The following is a 22,915-nucleotide window of genomic DNA, read 5'->3' on the forward strand; positions in this document are numbered from 1 at the left end:
TCTTCTTTATTCTTCAAAAAAACTGATTTCGTAATGAACAAAAATTGGTCGGACTTTTCTTTAAAAATATTGTACAATTCCTAATACGAATAGAGATATTGGTATCTATTATCCTTTTGGGGATGGAAATTATGAGCTAATATGAAAAATAAGCAGATAAAAAAAAATTCACAAATACTTTTTTGTCATTCCCTGAATGCATTTAAATAAGACACGAAGGATGAAAAGTAAACACTTTAATGGATTAATGGAAGTTTAAAACTAATTGATTACAAGTATCAAAAGACAGACAATGACAGAATGAAAGCGCCGCTATTATTTTCTTGAAAATGAAGAGTCGAATAAATCGAGGAAAGGGTTATCTAAATTAGAGTTACCGTTCCTGAACAACTCTTCTGGTTTGATGACGTAAAATCTTATGATGATCATCGATCCATTTGTATCGAATTTTTCCGAGAGGTTAACATAATTTATCACAGAAAAGCTCTGAGGCAACAAAACGATCAGCTTATAGACACTTGAATCGGTAAGATTAATTGTGATCGAGTGTGATGGGGTTTATAAGTGGTCCTGTTAGTGACGGATTGTGACAGGTATTTGCAATCGTCACCTTGTCTGTTATGTTTCGGTCAACATGGTCATGAGACTTGTGACGGATGCCGGCGACTGGTATCCTTGACTAGAGATTGTCCTTTTATTCGTGTGTACGCGACACTTAATTAAGTTTTCTCTTTGTTCCTGGAATGCAATAAAACCGATAATATTTATGTAAATAAATTTGTGCACTTTTCCTGCAGCTGTGAGTATACTAATATTTACATCCTGAAGTTCCATTAGCATATTTAAATTAAATGTTAATATTTTTGCCTTTCTATGAATGAGGAAAAATTTCATCATATGTTCAAAGTAGGGACAATTTTATAAATTCAAAATAGAATAATTTATTTAAATGCTGATTCACATTTTTATCCTGGATTTAGATTGGTTGAGGTGGACGTTAAGAAACGTCAGCATTTCATTATTTAGCTCCATGCACCTACATGTAGGTTGAAGCATCTGTAGTTGTGGGGAAAATGGGCATTTTGCATCATAAAATTGACTAGTGGATGTGTTTAACTTGTGATTTGGATCAGTTGTATAGGTGAGAAAACCTCCAATCTAATTTGGGCATATGCATTTATCATTCAGTAACATTGTAAAGTATACTGAAGTATTTCTAGTACATGCATTTTAAAAAGCGGAAGGAAGCAGGTTTACTTTGATTGAAAATCAAGTGTAGTGTAGAAAACAAATGCATTCTTTGTAATAATCTTTACTGGGTATACTGTACACAGTACTGTTTTCTTTTAAAATAATGTACAATATCATATGTGGCATGTTTACTTTTATCGTCTTATATATCCTCATTCACATTCCTTGGCACTGGAAAAGTTGTTTTACAGTTGCCAGACACTACTGCATATATATATTGTTTTGCTTTCATCGATAACACCAAATTATCCATTTCCCTTGAAATTTAGTAGAAATGCAAATGCATTATAACAGCATGGAAGTTCACTGAATCACTTAAAGGAAACATTCAATTTCTATTACCAAATATTATATCTCTCTTTCTTTATCTCAATCTATTAATTTTATAGAAAAGAAATACACCTGTATGCATGCACCCAGCCTAATGTATGCCACATGATCTTGTATGTCTGAATCATGAAAATATCTAAGCAATATCTGCTTTCAATTTTACAGAGAGAATTTTATAACATACCCCTTATTCATTATTGGTATTTCTTACTGATAGATATATACAAGGATAAGATAGAAGAAACAACTGGATAGGTAAAATAAAAACTCCCAAAGATTTCTGACCTGATTTGTATGATATATTTGAAAGAAGCATCTAAGAAAGTACTTAAAAATGTCAATAGAATGGTGTCAACTTTGTGTACCATTCCTCTCCACAGTAAGATTTACTGCATGCGTCTAGTGCTTTATTACAGATAAGCCAATATCCTGCAAGGTCCTCTATTTAACCTTGGTTATTTTTCTTTCTGTTATTTCTCCAGGTTGAGTGAAATCTTGCACCATGGGGTCGTTGTTTAGGAGTGAGGAGATGACACTGTGTCAGCTGTTCCTGCAGTCTGAGGCTGCCTACGCCTGTGTGTCAGAGCTAGGGGAACTGGGGCTGGTGCAGTTCAGAGATGTAAGTGTGAATTAAAGGCAGTACATAATGCAAGTCATTGTTGGTATAGGATAAAGAAATATTGTGCTGTGAATTACAGTATGAATAAATAAAGCAGTTTTTGTTCGATATGTTTGCATGTGTTGGTATTTGCAGTGTAAATGTTGAAGTATAAAATCATATATTACATCCTCTTTGTACAAGTGTTATATGTTTTGGTGAATAAAAGACTAAAAATAAAAGATTTGATATTATTATCTTTGTAGTTGAATCCTGATGTAAATGCTTTCCAAAGAAAGTTTGTGAATGAGGTTCGGCGATGTGATGAAATGGAGAGAAAACTGCGTAAGTTTTTAAGTACCATTGAAAGTACCAAGAAAAGATTTCAGGTTTAAGGTTCTTCTATGTGCTTTCATCACTTTTAGACAGCCTGATTTAATATCTTATTTCATTTGTTATCAAACAACATTTTACACATTATGATACATGTACAGGGACATTTGATATGATTTTCAACTTGTTCCTTGCTCTCCATATTATGAAAGCAAATCTACCATAAATTACTTTGTTTCGATAATAACTCAGAAGATACGTTATTCTATCCTACAAGATTGAGTGGAAATTTCCTGATTATCATATAAAATATTTTATTTTTAAAGGAAATTAGATTTGGTTTGTTTTGATTTAATATGGTACAAAGTTCATAATGTGTTCTCCATTAAAACAAAGATGAGGAGTTTACTTACAATAAAGTACAAGCTTTACTGTCAAACTTTCCTGCATCAATATTCAATAATAATTGACAGTAAATCATTTGTACTTTGTATATGTAGGTTTCTTAGAGAAGGAAATCAAGAAAGATGGAATCCCAATGCTGGATACAGGGGATAATCCGGATGCTCCAGTTCCCAGGGAAATGATTGATCTAGAGGTTTGTGTTTCTGTATTTTATGCTGTAAACAAAAGATTTTGGATGGTTTTTTTTACCTTCTTATTAAAGATTTGAGACATATAAGGTTTGCCTGTTACACTGTTTAAGATAGTTAACATAAGATTTACAGGAGATGGGGTCATTTAAAATATATCTACATTGTGTCCTAAGAGTCAAATGTGAAATACTGTTACTGAAAAAAATTGTCAAGGTCAATTTCAAATTCATCAAGGTCAAATAATACTACTGTGCACTGGTTAGACAAGTTACTACTCTTGATGTAAACCCCTTCAAAGAAAGACATATTGTAATTTGTTTTTCATCATCATTGGTCTGGGTTATTTTTTAGGCGACCTTTGAGAAACTGGAGAATGAGATGAAGGAGGTTAACGGGAACACGGAGGCACTGAAGCGGAACTACCTCGAACTCACTGAACTGAAACACATTCTGAGGAAGACACAGACCTTCTTTGAAGAGGTTTGTGGTATTTCATGCTGAGGTTGGAAAAAAAATTTAGATAAAAGAAAAATTGTAAATGAATAAGCTGCTGGTATTTCCAGATGTTGTTTTACATACATGTTCAGTACACAAGGGGAAAAACTTTTGTCTTTTATATGATTTCAAGGGATTAAGAAATGCAGATGGGATGGGTTTCTTCTGCTGTTGTCTATTTATTTAGTTTTCGTGGTGGTAAACTTGTCGTCATTATTTTGTATAGATACATGTACCTATAAATCAATCTATTCCATATAGATATACTACAGTTTTCTTGCTTTTCCTTGCTCACCAATTTGTGTGCATTTAGTTGACAATTCAGATAGTTAAATTTTCATTGCAAAAAAAAAGGATTAAAATAAACTCTTCAAATTAACCAATTCTGATAAAATTGATGCCCACTTATTTCCATTGTGAAACCGCAATATGAATTTCTACACATACTTTATCCACTAAAGCTTTACCATAGATACATATGTATTGTCTTTCAAGATGGTGTTGTAAATCGAATGCTTGTCACATACACCCTAGTTTCTAGTTAGATTTGCTGTATTCAGGATTTTGTCATTTTGTATTTTAGGTGGTTCTTTTTTTCATTCTGCTTCATGGTTAAGAATGAAAACCACTGCCAAATTTACATTTCATATTCGGCTATTTTTAACTCATAATAATTGAAAACGCCATGTGAAAGTAATAAAATAAATATAATTTTAATGACATCAAAGAATTAGAGTCAATGTTTTTTTATCAGAATTTTCATCTTTACCATATAAAAATGATACTTTTTTATCAATCAGATTAGTTGATATTTGGTGTTGAAACAATTTTACAGGACAAAGCATTTGATTTTGTATTGCTTTATAATATAGATGTATCATAAGGCATTATTTTCATTAATCAATTTCTTGTTCATCAATTTTGTTTACCCGGTAATTAGATTTTTCATTTTTTCTGTTTTGCAAATTATTATATTGCATGCTTTTTTTTAAATCTTATGTAGAAAGATTATAGAAACTGAATGATTGTTCTGGGGTTGCAAAAATCTTGTGTGAGAAGTACATGTTGTACAGAGTATAGTATTATCATGAATTGAGTGACAATGCCAAAAAAAAAAAGGATTTGCTTCATGCATATTAACCCCATAGCAATCCATGTTATTGTTGTTCATGCTTTACTCTCTGAGCACCTGGGATGGGATTTTAAAGTTTGGTTGGCTGTCTTATATTTTAATCAGGCTGAAATTCATCATGTTCAGGCCATGCATGACCCAAGCCTGACAGAGGAGAACTTTGGACTCCTGGGGGAGGAACAATCTCACCGGGCGGGCCAGGCCCTCAGACTAGGGTAGGTAGCAGCCACTAGGGGTACTTACATTTCAGGGAGTGATATAAGAGAATTACAGAAAGCATGATTGTTCATAAATAAACAATATTTTACCAGTTTTAATTAATTTGGTGGTAAATATGCACACCTTTAAATTCTACCAGTAGATATTCATCCATCAATAGTTAGTGTAAAATTTTACAGCTGTTGCAATTTTTAAATCAAAGCAGTTGATCTTCAATTACCAATCTACAAAAAATTAACCAGAACAGAACTTCTTTAGTAAAACTTTGTTTTCTCTGTTCATAATTTTTATTTGTTGGACTACTGGTACACTTTAGATTGAGATTTTTTCATACTCTGTAATGAAGAGACCCAATTGCATATACCGTAATTGTGTTGATAGGTTTGTAGCAGGAGTGATTGTTCGCGAGAAGATCCCGGCCTTTGAGAGGATGCTGTGGAGAGTGTGTAGAGGGAATGTGTTCCTCCGACAGGCCGAGATTGACACCCCGCTGGAGGATCCAGTCACGGTGAGAGAGTATAGCAGCCTATAGTACTCTTACAGTACATTGTGACAAGGGAAATAGCTCTGAAATGGCATAAGTAAACACTATTCTATGAGTGTAAAGCAAAGTTTGTCTTTTAAATTTTTACGAAGCTGGTCTAGTGAATTTAATTTGAGATAACGGTTTCTTTTGTAAAATTGTAAGGAGCGAAAAGAAACATTGTGTGATTAAAACTGGTGATGAACAATGCGTATATACTTGTTATCCAAAGGAATGAAGAAGCTTGATAATTTCTTTGTTCTATGATTTTTTTTCCAACAATTCAAATGGTTAATAATGTTTATTTATCTCTTATTTCATACAGGGAGATCAAGTCAACAAATCTGTTTTCATCATCTTTTTCCAAGGGGAGCAACTCAAGTCTAGGGTCAAAAAGATTTGTGAGGGGTAGGAACTTTTTGTCAAGAATTGTGTAAAAAAAAAAATTTACTGTTGAAAGTGATGTTTGTTTTTCTCATCTGTTCTATTTAATATTGACAGATTTAGAGCCACCCTGTATCCCTGTCCAGAGACCCCAGCTGAGAGACGAGAAATGGCCATCGGGGTCATGACCAGAATCGAGGATTTAAATACTGTAAGATATCATTCATTATACTGTAAATCATTTTTGAGTTATTAGCGTATCATAATATTTGCTCAATGACTTATTAACACACATTTCATCTGCCTTTTGTAAACCTGCATCTCTTGTTTACATAATTACATAGTTATTGCTATCATTCAATTAAGAGCAACAGTATATGGGTATATGCCTTATGTCCACCTATTTTTCAGGTTCTGGGTCAAACTCAGGATCACAGGCACCGGGTTCTGGTGGCAGCGGCCCGTAACATAAAGATCTGGTTCATCAAGGTGAGGAAGATCAAGGCCATTTACTACACCCTCAACATGCTGAACCTGGACGTGACCCAGAAATGTCTGATCGCCGAGTGCTGGTGTCCCGTGCAGGACCTTGACAGAATCCAGCAGGCACTGAGGAGGGGCACAGTGAGTTATCAATGAGGGCAGAGTTCCAGCCCAGCATCACCTGTGTAAACAACTAGAGGAAATTAACGGAGTTTGGGTTGTTTATGTTTTATGTCAGGCAGAAATCCAACAATAGCATTGCCAGCGTGAAAAATTTTTTGAAATTTTCTGGGTTTGGGGTTTTATTTTTGGGTCATAAATGAATGTACCATTTTAGAATTATATGAGTTTCAAATTAAGGAATTTATTACCCTATTTGCTTGACCTTTTAGGTTAAACATGTATATTAAAAAACCATTGACAAATAGCTTGACAATAAGCATGACTTGAAAAGAGGAAACAACAAACTTTATATAAAGAGGGATTAAAAATTGAAAAGTGATGATTTTTAATTAGTTTATGATAAGAATCAAGTTTCTTTAAGGTTAATTGAACGTAAATTCAATGATGATAAGAAATTATTTTGTTTGCAGGAGAGAAGTGGGAGCTCCGTTCCTTCTATCCTAAATCGCATGAAAACAAAGGAAGTTCCACCCACCTACAACCGGAACAACAAGTTCACGCAGGGGTTCCAGAACATCATTGATGCCTACGGCATCTCTACATATCAGGAAGTCAATCCAGGTGAGAGAGCCCAAAATGTCTGGTGTATGTAAATGTGAATGAAACATACAAGTTTACTTGAAAGAGTAAAAATGAAATAGAATTTGCTGAAGTTGAATTGATTTGCAAGTACTTGGTTGATTCTTTGGTAATTATTTTTTCTTATAGTGATAAATGAGATAAATATGATTAGAAATAGTAGCTGTATTATATTTTGCTGCTCTGAAATAGATATGTAATGATTTATTTGTTTTTATTTAGCTCCATGGGCCATTATTTCCTTTCCCTTCTTGTTTGCTGTGATGTTTGGAGATTTTGGCCATGGCTTCATAATGTTTCTAGTTGGTCTATATCTTGTTACAAGAGAGAAACAGCTACAGGCTCAAAAAATAAACAATGAGGCAAGTGTCAAAAAATAAACAATGAGGCAAGTGTCAAAAAATAAACAATGAGGCAAGTGAAATTTAATAGTGAAGTTTTCAAATTAGTTTTTTCTTTTAAATAAAATGAAGTTTTTTATGAACATGACTGAAACAGAAAAGAAACTAAATTGAGTTTGTGATATGTTATGCAGAAAACTTTAAAAGAGTAAAATTCTACATTGCATGCAACATTTTTATCTTACGGTTATTGCATTCACCAAATTTTATATGAGCTAGTTCTTGTATCGATTTGAGATTTTTCCTTGACTTTTTCAGATTTTTGACATGTTCTTTGGCGGCCGATACATCATCCTGTTGATGGGATTTTTCTCCATGTACACTGGTCTGATCTACAACGACATCTTCTCCAAGTCAGTCAAGCTGTTCGACTCCTCCTGGGACCCACATGATCCCCAAACTAACTTGTAAGAATTACTGTAATTCCTAATTATACCCAAGATATAAATTAGAATTCCAATTAACCCATCCTCATTCTACAGTACATACACTTTTTACCTAAGTACATAAGACTTACGTACCCGGTGAATGTTTACTTGTTGATCTTATAAAAGTAGTTGTTGTCATTGTTGATAATTTTTGTTTAGACTTCATACAGCTGATATGCAAGATACATCTAAAGTTCAACATGTCAACATATACATGTAGATCAGAATATGTACATTTAAACTTTGTTTATTTTCTGTTTGTATAACCTGATATCAGAGACTACTATTAAGGTTGCTGTAGGTGATTGTATTTACTACTTATACTGACAGTCCTGATATTTCTGTTTGTACAGACGGTATACTGCTGGCACACTGAATGGATCCGTCTCTCTGACACTGGACCCCAATGTCTCCTTCATCAAGGGAGGACCTTATCCTTTCGGGCTAGACCCTGTAAGTTAAACTACAGCAGCCCAGGGCATATGTGTTACTATTTGTGAACACTCATAAAACAATGTTATTTCTGTACGTGTGACTGATTAGAACATGTTATCACTCACACTATGGAGTCGTTGCAGTATTTTTGTGTGGAGGTTCAATGTTTGTTGATTTTGTTACTCATGAAGTTACATACCCACAGTCTTGTAATTAGCATTTCCATATATAAAAAACTATTTTTCATACCAAAACAGTTACCCAATGAGTAATATCCTCACAGACCAGATATATTTTGACTCCCAGATACTAGTTAATTTACTTTAATATTTTATTTGATTTGGTGATATTTATGTGACTGATTTATATGTATTTGATTCACTAATACATGTACATGGCTATGTTACAACACTGTGTCTGATTGAACAGGTGTGGGCGTTATCCTCCAACAAGATCACAGCTCTCAATTCCTTCAAGATGAAGCTTTCCGTCATCTTTGGAGTCAGCCAGATGGCGCTGGGTGTCGTGTTGAGCATTGTAAATCATAGGTTAGTCTGAAAGGAAAAATAATCAACCAAAGACACTTGCTTCTTCTGTCATATATATCTACTTAGTTAAAAGTCAGTTGCTGTAATAACCAAGTTTTAAAAAAACATTTCCTTTTTTTTCACTGAATTCTAAAACAAAAATTAAAATATTTCGAATCAAAGATTTAGAAAATACTGCTAAATTCAACATTTCCATGCTTTGTTGAATATTAGATACTAGAAACCAAAATAGAACCTAATGCTTAAGTATTTTTTTCCTGTGATACAAAAAAAATTTCGCAAAATATTGAACTGGAGGTAGACGTTATTCATTTAAATATACTGGGAAATGCAATTACATGTACTTGCGTCTTGTGTATCAACATAAATGCATTTGTATCTTTTAAAGTAAAACATTATGTACATGTACATACTTTCAGTCTTGTTAAAAAAAATGCTGTTTTTGAGATGCATGTTATTTATGGAACTAAGTTTTATGTTATTGCATTTTTCTCTCCATTTTGCAGATTCTTTAACAGAAAGCTGGACATATACTGCGGGTTCATTCCCCAGGTGATCTTCTTAATCTCCATATTTGGTTACCTTGTGTGTGAGATTTTCATCAAATGGATTATTTTCACTGTCAAAGATGCTCCTACAGCCCCTAACTTACTCATAGGTACTGCATGTCTACTTATCTCATTAGTTTTTCTAATAAGAAATGTTTAAGAGTAAAATTTCATAGATTACTGTATTTGACTCTTTGATTCTGGATTCAGAATACAGTATATTTTTTAAATGAAGTAAAGGAAGCCATATATGTGGTTCTCAAATAGACATTTTTCAGGGACATTACTAATTGTAGTCCTCACATGTATATGTTTTATGTACACCGTTTATGTTTGTTTTGATTTACATTTTAACATAGTAGTCTGTTGTTGTAGGTCTTATTCAAATGTTCCTTTTCCAAACGGAAGAAAAGAATATTTGGTATAGTGGCCAGGTAAGAAACAATTGACAGAGTTAGAGTTATCTATATCATTCAGCATTTTCTTTCTTCGTGTAGTCCCATCATCCATAATTGCCAGTATGATAGTCAGTGCTGAGATTATAATGGCTGCTGTATTCTTTCTCCTTCTAACAGAGAGGTTTCCAGGCGTTCCTGGTGGTACTAGCGGGTATCTGTGTCCCCTGGATGTGGCTGATTAAGCCTCTGTATCAGCGGCACCAACAAAAACACGGCCAGGTAGGTCAAACAGTCTCTGTTGATCAATGTAATTTGAACATGAAACATGATGAAAAAAAATCAATGATCATTTTATGAGATGTAATTAAAATATCAAAACATGGTTAACAATCCTTGATCTTAGTACACATATTAAATCAAATGTAGTAAGGCAATTATTTGTAGTGTACAACGTAGTGATTATCATGTGGATGAACTAAGAATATTTAACGCTGTATTATTTGAGATCTTTCATTAAATCAACTGAAAGGAGTACTAGATGATATTTTTAGCCATTAGATTAATGGCACACACATTTTAGAGAACTCTCTTTCACACATGTTCCATAAATCATGCACACTTATATTGTACACTAGAAAAAAATGAAATTACAATTGAGAAAAGTTTTAGGTCATAAAGTTATGAACTGGGGTCATTTCAGAAAATGGATGTACTATTTTGATAATATATGATAATATATGACTGTGTCTTTCCTGTGTAAATACAAAAATATTCTAACAGAGCTTTTTACATAGAACTGTTGACGTATGTACAACATTATCAAGTAAATTGAATGATGCATTTATTTGTAATGTCTTGGAATATACTGTATCTTAGTTCACCGTAGACTTGCATTTAAAACTGTGCAATTGATTAATTTAGATAGAAAACATATAAAGATAACTTTATATATTATAGATTAGTTTAAGTATAATGTACAACAGTAAAGTAAATTTTAAACTCTAGGTTAAATATTGACTAGTTCACTCCACACCGATTTATGTATTTAAGTGTACATGTAATTCTTTATCATTTTTTATGCTTCGTATTGATTTGCTTAATTATTTTCTTGAAGTTTTTTATGTACATTGCATGTTTGAATACCCACATTTGACTCTATTTATAACAGCCATCAGTCATGTGACATGTTTGACTGAGAGCGTTTCTCCAAACAACATGGGCATGAGTGGCAGTAGTTTGGTCCCTCATTGCTTGTTTTGTTCTGTACTGGTCCGTGATTTGATCTTGACTGACTTGAGAACTCTTTTGCCAGTATAAGTACCAGCAAGTACCGACCGGTAACCTCCTGGATGACAGTGAGGGTGAGGAGGTCGTCTACCACAGTGATTCCGAGAGGTCACACTATGACCCCGAGCCAGAGGTGACCTTGGGACTGCAGACAGTCCTGACCCCACAAAGAGTTTGATTACACTAAATGACCCTCTGTGATTTGTATTTTTCAGCTCCAGTCTGTGAGTTATTTATCCGATTCTGGCGTAGAGAAGGGGAAAAATAACTGAGCACTGAAAATGCATGACAATTCCCTTGTTTATGATTGATCACATGAATTGACATGTTCTAAACAGTTTCCTGAATTCTCATTGGTGGGAGTTGCAGCTTCTACCCCCCATGATTGGCTGAGATAGAAGTCACACATTGTCATCAGGGTTAACCAAACTCTTTGTATTTATATATTTTTGCACTAACATGCTCTGGCAGCCATGCTTATAGTTTGGGTATTTAGAGTTTTCTCCCTTTACTTCTAATATTCTTTCCCCTTTAAGCATGGTATCAGACTCATAAAGGGAGACAACTCTAATGTTTGCAAACCTGTAAAACTGTGTGCATCACTATGCTCACTGTATAATCTCTTTAAAAATTTCTAGTTTAAACACCAGCCGCTCTCGGTAAATAGCGGGGACATAATCGGTCAAGATTACCAAGGTGAAGGCCAGATAGACGTGACCGTTGAGGAGGTGAAGACATGATGTTGTCTCTTTCATTTAGAAGTGTAGTTCATTGGTTTACCATTTACATATATATATACACAACATGCTTTGCTTGTTCATATAGTCACACAACTTCAGTTATTCTGTTTGCTGCTTCTTGTTTTATACAACATATATCTACTGCTTTCCCTGTATTCTGCACTTTTGTTACATGTACGTTTAGTTTGTACTAATAAGTCAAAGTTTATACTAATACCTGGTGCTGGGATCCAATATCTGTATTGAAGCTTTTGATGGAAAATTAAGATGAAAGCAAATACAATTGAAATGTTGCATCATACAGTTAGCAGAAACAAAGATATAATTTGATATACAGTAGCTTTTGACTTGAATGATCTATGTTGGGTTTCTCTGTAGAACAGTGAATCATGCATGGAGCATTTTGAAGACAGGGACTGAAAATAAATGATTTGTCATGTAGATCAATTATTTATTCAAATGAAAATGTATGACACAAATTTGAACAAGATTTCTGGACAGACAGCATGGATATTTATTGTTTAGTTTTTTTTTAACTCCCCTAGCATGATGAACCTTAATTACACGCAACTGTCATTTTTGAAAAAGAATGTACAAAAGTGGTGTCTCAATGTCAGATTTGTTTAGACAATGAAAGGGAACGGTCTACTACATTCAATAGTAAGATAATTCATTGTGTTAAAAATTAGTAAATTACCATAAATATTTTGTATACAGGGTTACTTTTTCTTTTCTTCTCCTAGCTAATTTTATTTGCACACTAACATAGCTGCAGATCTGAAACTCCCAGTCTGACAAAATACGGATGAAAGAACGACCAGGTCATCCATCCAATTTTTTTTCAGACTGGGAGCTACAGACCTGCAGCTAACGCTAACAATGAGGGAAAATGTGAACAGAAATAGAAATGGGTGAAAATTTCTTGGTATTCAATATGTATAAAAATGGATCACATGGGGATACCTGATATGTAATACAAACTATGTAGTCTAGTGTTTCTATGCATCTTGCTATTAATTTAAAAAAATCAATTTAATTAATTAAAAGAATGGCTTCTTTTGTTGTCTGTGAATTTGAAATTTTTTGAAATTCAATGCAAAAACTAATTTCAACCATAACAGATATGGGCATTTGGTAGATTAAACACGTCGCCTTATTGGATGTGATTTCATTGCAGGAGTTTGACTTTGGCGAGGCGTTCACCCATCAGTCCATTCACACTATAGAGTACTGTCTGGGCTGTGTCTCACACACTGCCTCATACCTGCGGTTGTGGGCCCTCAGTCTGGCACATGCTCGTAAGTATCAATCAGTCATTTCTTCATTTAGTACACGTGTATATCAGAACTATTATAAATACATGTGGGTTGCTTTTTTGTTTGTTACACATATACATATATTTGCAAATATACGTGTATATATATACCGATATATTATATATAAATACAAATTATCAAATGCTTAAATTTTTTTCATACAACTTTTGCTATGATACACATTAATCTTTTAAAAAAAGTTTATATATTTGATTTATTTTACTGTTTTCTAAGAAAAACATGGCTTGATATGCTATTTAATTTTGCATGTCCTATGAAGTTATGGTGACACATATAGAAAATGTCTGTATTAATATGTATGAATCTATTTGGAACAGAACTGTCGGAAGTCCTGTGGAACATGGTGATGCGGATAGCTCTACAGATCGATGGCTATGGAGGAGCGTTTCTCCTGGCAGCCGTCTTTTCTTTCTGGGCGTGTGCAACAGTGGTCGTTCTGATCCTGATGGAGGGGCTGTCCGCCTTCCTCCACACCCTGCGTCTCCACTGGTATGACCTATCACCATGTTACTTTATCACATATATCTTTCAATTTTCCTTTCTCAGTACTGTTATTTTACAGAGAGCAATCTGATTTCATACGGATCGCCACAGTGTGGTTTTTTAAATCAATATCGTTACTCTCTGTAACTGATGAGGAAACAAACAATAAGCAATTTTCGTACAATTTTTTGTGATTTAGGGCATTCCTTTAAATGCTATATAGTTTAGTTAATTTGTCTGCTTTAATAAATTAAAATAAGAAATATCTTACTTATTCTTAATAATGGAATGGGATTATATTATAATTTTTATCACTATAACAGTAACTTGATTCAAAGAGCTGAATGCATGTCATTTCAAACTCTGAATGTGAATTTTCAATGCTTTCTCATGAGTACAACTTAAAATTTTATAATAAGCGTTTAAATGAATATTAATACAAGTATTCTTTTTTCAGGGTGGAGTTTAATTCCAAGTTCTATGATGGACAGGGCTACAAGTTCCACCCCTTTTCCTTTGATGACTTGTCCGAGTACAGCATTGAGGACTAAGCTCCTCGTACACTGGGTGACCGTCCTGTGTGTTTGCTGTTAACACTCTCCACAACAGGACTTGTACAGCTCCATCTACAGATGAAGAAAGGGTTAACTCCCTTTTCTGGTCTGTTTTGTGGAGTTGGCCTTCCTGTCAGTAGCTTTTAGATTATTTTGTGTTTGTGTTTTATTTATTGTGATAAAAGAGAAATTTTATGGCATAATACACATTATCTTTAACTCATTGCTTTATATTCGGTGATTTTCTTTTGAAATCCAGAGGTGCATACATTGTAATATATCTTTTTGAATCATTTCAATAGACAATGAGAAAATATATATAAATTGATGAAATTTAGATTAAAATGTATGGATTAGTGGATAATTTTGCTCTTCATTAAGGTGTTGTGTCATTTCTAAGTATCTCTATTAATATGGCTCAATTTATGAAATCTGATATAATCTGGGCAATGTCTGCTAGAGCCGTTTATCGGGAGATTGGGTGATGGAGGGATAAATCCCCCGGCAGCCGTTCCATTCCTGCTGTTTCCTATCCCGTCAATCTTCTGTTATTGTTAGATTATGTTTTGACTTTATCACCTATCCTGGGTTTTTTGGGGGGAAGTTCCTTCCAGGAGAGAACAGTTGTGTATGTTTAACTGTGGCAGTTGAGATTAGATATACATACAGGTATTTTTTCTCCGAATGGGATAAATTAATGTATTTATGCCTTTTTTTTTCAAAAACATTTTACTTCAGAGTCTGTGTAAATTGTTGTTAATGTCTTAATAAAACGGATAAAAATGTCAAATTATCATTTGTTAATTATTCAGCATTCTTACCAGTTTTTGAAGAAAAGGGAATGTCTTTATATTAAAGTTGTAATTTTTGCAATGGGTAATAGTTCCAACACTGGAGAGTTTTTAAGGAGGAAACCAATTGGAAAACTTGCCGTTCCTACTTAAATATTACACAGGTATTTTACAGTACTGTTTTACTCTGTGAAGTCATCTTGGTACAGTAAGGAAAAAAAGCAAATTTTAAAAACAAAACAAAACGAGCAAATTACGAATGTCCTGGGAAAGGATTAACATTTCTGTGCATGTGAGAGTCCTTAATTAGAGGAGTATACTGAATCATATTGTATAAAGATTTATTGTAATCTGAACAAAGAAAATAACTTGATATCACAGACTCGTATTAAATCTAAAATATATCTGTAATCAATCTAGAAACGGAATACACAGGGCATTGTAGAAAACATGAGATGATGGGCTTTACTCCTTATCACAGCAATAACTACTCTCTTCTTGATGTAGCACCAAGTCAACTTGATCTATTTGCGGTTCAAAAGTTCCCAACGGAACGAATTCCTAGGCCAAGATAAGAATCTTTGTGTGTGGGTCAGCGCGTCTTGCTAGCTCACATTATCCCTGATTTTCTCACCAGTATTAGATTCTTGAAAAACAAGGCAATGGTCCAAATGCATGGGATTAGAGACTGTTACAAGCGAGGCGATATCTGTGATGATGAAAGAATGCAAAGAAGCTAGTGGAATGTGTTCTAGTGAGTCTTATCAAACTCTTGAGCTGCAGAACTTAATCACATTTTAAATCACTCTGTAAGAGTTCGTTGTAGATCTTCACCATTTGTTCCCCTGTAACATAGTGCCCCGATATGTGGCGTCTAAAGGCACACCCGGTGGGTTTCCTTCTTTGGAAAGTGAATCCCGCGTGGTCATATCGTGGAATTCCCGCGGCCCTCGCACACAGCCCTGTAATGTATATATCCTCCAACCAGAAAGCTTTCACCCTCCCTGTGACCCTATACAGAGCTTTGGCCGCCGGTATTGTGAATGCATAAGCAGTTCCAGATACGTAAGGCGGGTACTCCCGCTCGCCGAAATCCTCTTTTGGGGTGTACCATTTCGAGTTTTTGTCCTGTATAGGTTTTGCGCCGATTTGCTTGCTTCCAATGATAAACTTTTCCATAGTTTGCCGTTTTGAGCTCATTGCAGAGATTAAGTTAGGAATGTTCACAAACACGTCGTCGTCTGCTTTTAGTCCGTATTTTGCGTTTCCACAGAAACTGCTCATCCACTTCAGGACAGAGATGGACTTTAGAGTTAAGTTTCTGTATGTATCGATGAAGTTTCCGACTATGATATCACCATGGACTCTGTTCTCTTGTAACACTTGTTCCAAATTAGCTTTGTCACCCGTACCGACGAGAAAAACAAGTTGAGTTTTGTAAATCTCCTGTTTTGAATAAAGTCCCCAGGACTTTCGGACATGTTCCCGAGCTTTGAAATTTCCCAACCCAGAGCAGACGACAACTACTAAATCCACATCCCCTCTGCATACATTGGGGTGGTTGACGGGAAACTCGGCAGCGGTATCAAACTTTTGTTCCGTCAGGTTTCCTCGGAGATTCCGGCTGTTCCAATTGTCCGATGTTCGATTGGACAACGGTAATTTTCTTGTTCTTCCAACTGAATAGAACAGAATGTTCAAGGAAAAGCTTATAATCACAACCACCGTCAACACAAACCTCCCCAGTTTCATCCTACGGATACCGTTTTCCTAGGTCATTAGGAGATGTTAAGGGTCCATTTCTTGAACATCAGCTGAAAAAGACAGAATTCAAAATAAATCGTACACATTCATTGCAATCTTTAAAGGGTAAAAAAAATGTTTTTAGAAATAAAATCTAGATCTCTTTATCCCTTAAATTGATACAGCTTTCCGTAACTAATTAATCATAGTTGAATTAATCATCACTTGATTTGTAAGAAAGGCTTCAAATATGCCGATCATTCATGCGAGATTAGAAGTCATTTTGTTTCTCAGTGGAAGAGTTCTCTTGTTTAATTAAGGTAATAAATCACCACCCTGACTTCAGACAGCCAAGTCGTATTTTTTCGTTTGTAAATTTCATTTTAATATATTCATTATACATGAAAAACCAGTAGCTGTATTCAATTTAATGTTCTAGATAACAGATTTAATAATTGTAAGTACGTAAAACTAATCTAAAAAATAATTCTAGTTACACCAATTTTTATAATTTGCACACCTCCGCAAAAAGTAAAATAATTCATTCATGTACCTTGATGAATGGTTGATACTTACGCAAAATCAAGTTTTACTTTCCATAATTACACATAAATAGTAAAGACAACGGACCGGCAATCACCACAAAACCAAACAGAACTGGTCAAAACAAGTTGGTTGTGTCACCTGCCAATGCGCTACCTTTGCCATGTCAGACAGGACATAGACTACAAGAAGTGAAGAACCTTGTGAAGTCCCGCTACTAAATCCCGGCCCCGTCCCGTCATCCCTCACTACTGACAGCTATACCAGGTCCTTATACAAGGTCATTTCATCTCAAGTTCATATCACTTAGGAACCTTATGTTTGGTCATTATATTCAATCAAATTATCTGTTCCTGTCGTATTGCAAACGCTGTTGCTTAAATATGTACAATGTATATATTGATGCCCAGTGCGCTACAGTATCCCCTTTATCTGCAGAATACAGTATCTGTTCGGCGGAAGCTTCAGTATCGGCTATACAGGAAAAGGTGGCAAACATGCAGCTATTTATTAATTTGTTGGTGGTGCAATATGGTAGCTCTCAATCTGTCAGTTATAGTAAGAGGGGACAAGCCTGCATTCTTGAGATTGCTCTAAAAAATGATGGTGGTTAAAAAAAGGTCTTTAAAAACCCTTACGTAACGAGAGGAGCATAGCATGTAATGATGTTAAAAGAGATTAGCCAATGACACGAGTTTTTGAAGCGCATTAAACGTTTTGATGAAGTACGAGATAAGCACTGATAAGAGAGCGTTGATAGGAAGCAGATGGTTTGTATAGACCAAATAAATAAGATCTAAGAAAAAAATATTTTGATGGCACTGAAAAATTTTCACTCGTTTGCTCCATTGGTTTTTTGTTTCAGGTAGAGTGTTATCTTTTTTGAATACTGGATTACAGCAAAATTACATCATTTGAACATAAAGTGTTATGGTTGGGGCCAAGAAAAATGTTGTCTAAAAAGTTACGGGATTGCAAGTCAAGGTCTTCAACTTTCTAGTCATGCAGCAAAACGTCTTTTTTAAATTACGCTCATTTTAAATCAATGGGTTTACGGTAAGGATCTAGACGAACGCATTTTTTGTCATTTTATTTTGAGTCCTTTTTTTTATATGTTGTTTTATTTGGGGGGGGGGGGGTGTGAAGGATTATAGTTGGAATTCAACTATAAGTTAATCAGCAAACCCTTCTTCAAATAATGCTTGTTTCATGATCAGCTGATCAGTTTCCCGTTAGATTTCATAGGTGCAAAAATGTAATTGGAATCTAGACAAGCGTTCGAAGGTTGTTTTTTTTCCAGGAATTGGTTAAACCCTCGCCTTGGGAGGATCGGCAAGCAGAAGTTAATCCTGACACACTGAGTGATTAAAAGTAGCCAGTTTGTTTACAAAATCCGTTATTTCGCCCAATAACGAGGACATTGATTGACGGACAGTTAATTATGGCGATTGACAACATGTGCCCGTCATTTATTAATATGCTGGGAGGCCGTAATAGATGTTTATTAGTCACCCTACGGGGTCCATCTAATCGCCGTATGAACGTTCCACTTCAATATTCAGCACTGCAACTTATCAAAGGGCATCTTGTGTTTGTTTGATTACAAACAAGCGATAGTACACAGCCATCATCACTTACATAGGAATACTTGTACAGTATTGAAGGAATCCGCGCGGCAGGTGCCCCTTAGCTGCATGATCGATGTTTGCAAATGAACCCCAACAGGCTTCGTATATACTTACATTGTATATACTCTCTTTGTTGAATAAATAATATACTTGTAAATTAAAAATCTTATATGATACACAGTCTGAGAATAAGATCTGAAATCGTTACACCAATGTGACTGCCAAAAAAAAACCAACCTGGAGATTTCTATCAAAATGGGTATAGCAAAAATATGCATTTGGTAGGACCAATTAGGACAACCGTGCACAGAAACAGATGCATAGAGAGTTCTTAATTAATTATAATACACACAGACAGTTCTTAATTACAATAAACATCGAAAGCTTATAAATACAAATGATCAGACAATCTTATCAATAACTTGGTAATGAACAAATCGTAAACAATATGCAATGGTCGCAGTACGTGAACATATAGAAAGTAACCCTATTATAAGTGTCTGGCGGATGTGAGTGGTAGAAAGATTTCATGGTTCTTAAATTTCCGGACAAACCCCCAGACATGTTGGTACAAGCGGAGTCCGTTCTGCCAGGATGACAATGAAACCGGAACGAGGCGTGATCCTGCTCAAGGCTTCATCATTAAAACCTGGTGATTGCTTTTCCAGCCTCGCCAAGGTCCGAAATCCAATTCTCTCGTATGCGAAATGAAATGTTATTTTACACAACATCTCTCTCTCTCTCTCTCTCTCTCTCTCTCTCTCTCTCTCTCTCTCTCTCTCTCTCTCTCTCTCTCTGCTTTGCGGTAGATGGTAGATAAATATAATACAGTTCCAACACATAATCTCCAGACTTCAAAATTGACAATTACATATAAAAGCAAAGTATAAAGGCAAAGAGTAGAGTCTCTATCTGGGCTGGTTGATGCCTTTGATTGTATCTTAAAAATCTCAGAAGTTTTCGAGCTGAGTCAGATCATGGAATTCTTCACTCAAATTCGAGAAGTGAATTGAAATTGATTTTCGCTGGCAAATAAATCAACTTAGGCAGGTGTCCGTTCGTACAACTTTTACAACCTCTAATGGAACCGAGTTACTCTGGTCATTATTCGCAAAATACATAGACATAGATCGATTTCGATCAGGCTAAGCAATATAAGTAAAAATAAAAGTGAAAAATTGATATTTTTATCTATTTTGCTGATTTTTTTACCCCCACCCCTAAAAATATTGCTGTCTTCAAGATAGGTATATCATTTTCAGAGGTTCTCTGAATTCTGGCAAAGAATCACTAAAACATAAGCATAGAAAACTTTTGATTATATCTCAGTTAGAACCATCCAAAAAATAAAGATACATGTATTTATCTTGCCAAGGAGGGGTGTGGAAGCGAGAAATAAATAATTTGTAAAACACGCACCTGTAGCAGACTCCATATTGTTGAGGAGAAGAAAAACCAATGCCACAATGTGTCAAATTTTTACAAGTGGGGGGAGGGGGGCGTCACAGACATCGCGGCTCACAGACGAATTAACTTCACAGAAGGCAAATCAGACATGGTTTATGGTCCAGATATTATTAGTTTTCCTCAGACACATTTATAAATTAAGCATGAAATGAAGTGGCTTTATCTGATAAATTCACTAATAAGAAGAGCGTCGTTATCTTCTGGTAAGGGCGAAGTGCAGTATGATCCTAAAAACATATGGCGTCCAAGCGTGGAAAAATAGATTTTTCTTGCTAATAATAAAATATCTACTTATCAATATGTTTTGATCGTTCTGCATTTGCACAACGAACGCAGGTAGATGTTTGTAACAAATTTAATAATCTTCAGAGGGATTTTGATAATGATATTTTCAAAAATTAATTTTAGTTCGAAACCGTGAATTTGTTAAAAATAAAATGAGTATAGATTAAAAAAAAGATTTTATTTTTTGAAACGAGGAAAATAAGCATTTGAAACTTGGTTTAGGAATAATGAAAAAAAAAGAAAACCGCCTGTCATCCCGTCATAGAAATGTATATTGTCCTTTCCGATATATATCATTTTATTTAATAAAATATACAACGTCGGAAGTTCAACACAAGTTCAATACAACATCGAAGTTCAGTCATTCGAAAAAAACCAAAAAACACACTTTATCCTTTAAAATGTGTCGCTCTGTGCTGCTGTAAAGATTGTAACCATGTTACGATCAATTTTTTGGGAAACTATAGTTATACAACTTACCCTTATTCGGATAATATATCTACTTAAATAAATGAAAATTATAAACTTTGACGAATTTGTCATACTGCATATGGGTGAATACCCTGGTCAATAAGTGTTAAATAAAATCATGCTCACAGACCTGCTAAAACAATTGGAAAATAACATAAATGCAAAATATTATTCTAATAAATAAATAACTGAACTTACCAAGTTGTATGCTCCAAAGTTTGGCAATGTTTTTGCCAATCATGAGATTTTTTCATTTTTATGATAAAAATATAGATATCTATACGGCACAGTGGGATATTCCATTCCCAGCCAGTCTCTGTGCCCCCTTATCAGCACAATACGTCTGTTTATCAGCCACTCTTACCAAAAAGCAAGGCAATCGATATCTTACTTCTAAAGACACGCAAAATCATGTTATCAAGAGGACCCCGAGCACTGAGAGGGAGCCATTCAGATCAGGGGATACCACCATGTTTCCGCGCCGTGTAAGTGTGTGTTCAGATGAAAGATGCATTTTAATTAAGATTTCACAAGGAGCAGTGGTTCATGTTCGTAACCTTGGCAGACATACATGTTCAAAGACAATCTGTTACATGAACTGTAAGGTGATTTGAAGATGGGATCTCTTTACGGTTGGTTTTCTTGAAGAAAACAAAATTCGCAACGAATATCAGTTCATCTGAGAGAAGTTTTATGCAAATCCAGACGAAGTCATCCTATCTTGGTTTTTATCAACATGCTTAGAAAAACTTCCCTAAGTAACAGCAAGGCCTAAGATAAAACACTTTGGTATATTTATTTCTGATTCACGAACAAAAATTATCTTTTCCGATCTCGTGCACGGATTTTAGTAAGATAGGAAATAGAGAAAAGATCTTTTCCGATTTTTATGCAAGGATTTCTTAGTAAAAAAGGAAATAGAGAAAAGACGGCGTGGCATCGCTTTTTCGCCCGATTTTTTCTTTAGCTGTGTTTGGTTTTCAAAATTGTTCTTTCGTGTGTGTTTTCAATTATTATCTGAAAAATAAGTTTTCACACCCACTTACACCTCGATCCGATTTCATTATTTACCAAATTAATTACTATCTTTAATTTCGAATTTTGGTGGGTTGCGGTTGCCAATACCTTTCTTTTTTTTGTATGGTTATGCCAATGTTAGAGAGAGAGAGAGAGAGAGAGAGAGAGAGAGAGAGAGAGAGAGAGAGAGAGAGAGAGAGAGAATCCTCTCCATGATGAAACTGAATTTTAATTTTCCATTTGATTAAAAATTAAAAGATATTACATATGCGACTTACATTTTCCATGTAATAACATTTATTACTGAAAGTTACCATATCATTTACTAACTTAGTTAAACAATAAAACGTTTCTTTGGTGATTCATGGATTCATGCGGGATATGAAGGTGGCGACAATGCAGAAAAAATACATAACCCGCATTAGCGTGTTATGTAATTTTTTTCTGCAATGACCGCTATTTTTTTAAATAAATTAGTCGTAAAAAATAAGTAAAGTTAACTAAAATATTGCTAATGCACATCTGTGCACTGGATAAAAGAAGCAGTCAAATCGTCTTCTATGAGAATTTGAGTCTGATATCATCATGATTATTTCATGCAGTCCGTGATTTTCTTAGGTTGCTGATTATAAAGGTTTTGACCATGGATAAACGGGGCTTGTAGATTTCAGTCCTGTCAGTTTTAACAGAGCTATGAATTCCTAT

At 34.7% G+C, this 22,915-nt stretch overlaps 2 protein-coding genes across 12 annotated transcripts; one reads left to right on the forward strand and one right to left on the reverse strand.

The window, feature by feature from the left end:
• Positions 1 to 368: 368 nt before the first annotated feature.
• LOC105328823 (V-type proton ATPase 116 kDa subunit a 1) lies at positions 369 to 15,055 on the forward strand. 7 transcript variants are annotated; one of them, XM_034455809.2, is made up of 24 exons: positions 381 to 526; positions 981 to 1,141; positions 2,064 to 2,200; positions 2,446 to 2,524; positions 3,013 to 3,110; positions 3,460 to 3,588; positions 4,841 to 4,950; positions 5,336 to 5,462; positions 5,803 to 5,885; positions 5,979 to 6,072; positions 6,273 to 6,485; positions 6,938 to 7,088; positions 7,329 to 7,468; positions 7,766 to 7,914; positions 8,289 to 8,388; positions 8,800 to 8,918; positions 9,425 to 9,576; positions 9,842 to 9,900; positions 10,042 to 10,143; positions 11,177 to 11,284; positions 11,790 to 11,879; positions 13,069 to 13,189; positions 13,546 to 13,717; positions 14,169 to 15,055. In XM_034455809.2, exons 3-24 carry the CDS (start codon positions 2,084 to 2,086, stop codon positions 14,260 to 14,262), a joined length of 2,607 nt encoding a protein of 868 aa, XP_034311700.1. In that variant the 5' UTR covers positions 381 to 526; positions 981 to 1,141; positions 2,064 to 2,083; the 3' UTR covers positions 14,263 to 15,055. The 7 variants fall into 7 exon arrangements, with proteins under 7 accessions (XP_034311637.1, XP_034311751.1, XP_034311808.1 ...); XM_034455746.2 differs by lacking the exon at positions 981 to 1,141 and having other exon boundaries at positions 369 to 526; XM_034455860.2 differs by lacking the exon at positions 981 to 1,141 and having other exon boundaries at positions 369 to 526; positions 4,862 to 4,950.
• On the reverse strand, positions 14,867 to 21,645 carry LOC105328821 (beta-1,3-galactosyltransferase 1). 5 transcript variants are annotated; one of them, XM_011429841.4, is made up of 2 exons: positions 21,392 to 21,645; positions 14,867 to 16,870 (listed from the first exon to the last, which is right to left on the reverse strand). In XM_011429841.4, the coding sequence occupies exon 2, from the start codon at positions 16,806 to 16,808 to the stop codon at positions 15,843 to 15,845; it is 966 nt and encodes a 321-aa protein (XP_011428143.2). In that variant the 5' UTR covers positions 16,809 to 16,870; positions 21,392 to 21,645; the 3' UTR covers positions 14,867 to 15,842. The 5 variants fall into 5 exon arrangements, with proteins under 5 accessions (XP_011428143.2, XP_011428144.2, XP_065942068.1 ...); XM_011429842.4 differs by lacking the exon at positions 21,392 to 21,645 and adding an exon at positions 20,390 to 20,687; XM_066085996.1 differs by lacking the exon at positions 21,392 to 21,645 and adding an exon at positions 17,499 to 18,369.
• Between the last annotated feature and the right edge of the window lie 1,270 nt (positions 21,646 to 22,915).

This window comes from Magallana gigas, chromosome 5 (assembly GCF_963853765.1).
Source record: "Magallana gigas chromosome 5, xbMagGiga1.1, whole genome shotgun sequence".
Lineage (NCBI taxonomy): Eukaryota > Metazoa > Mollusca > Bivalvia > Ostreida > Ostreidae > Magallana > Magallana gigas.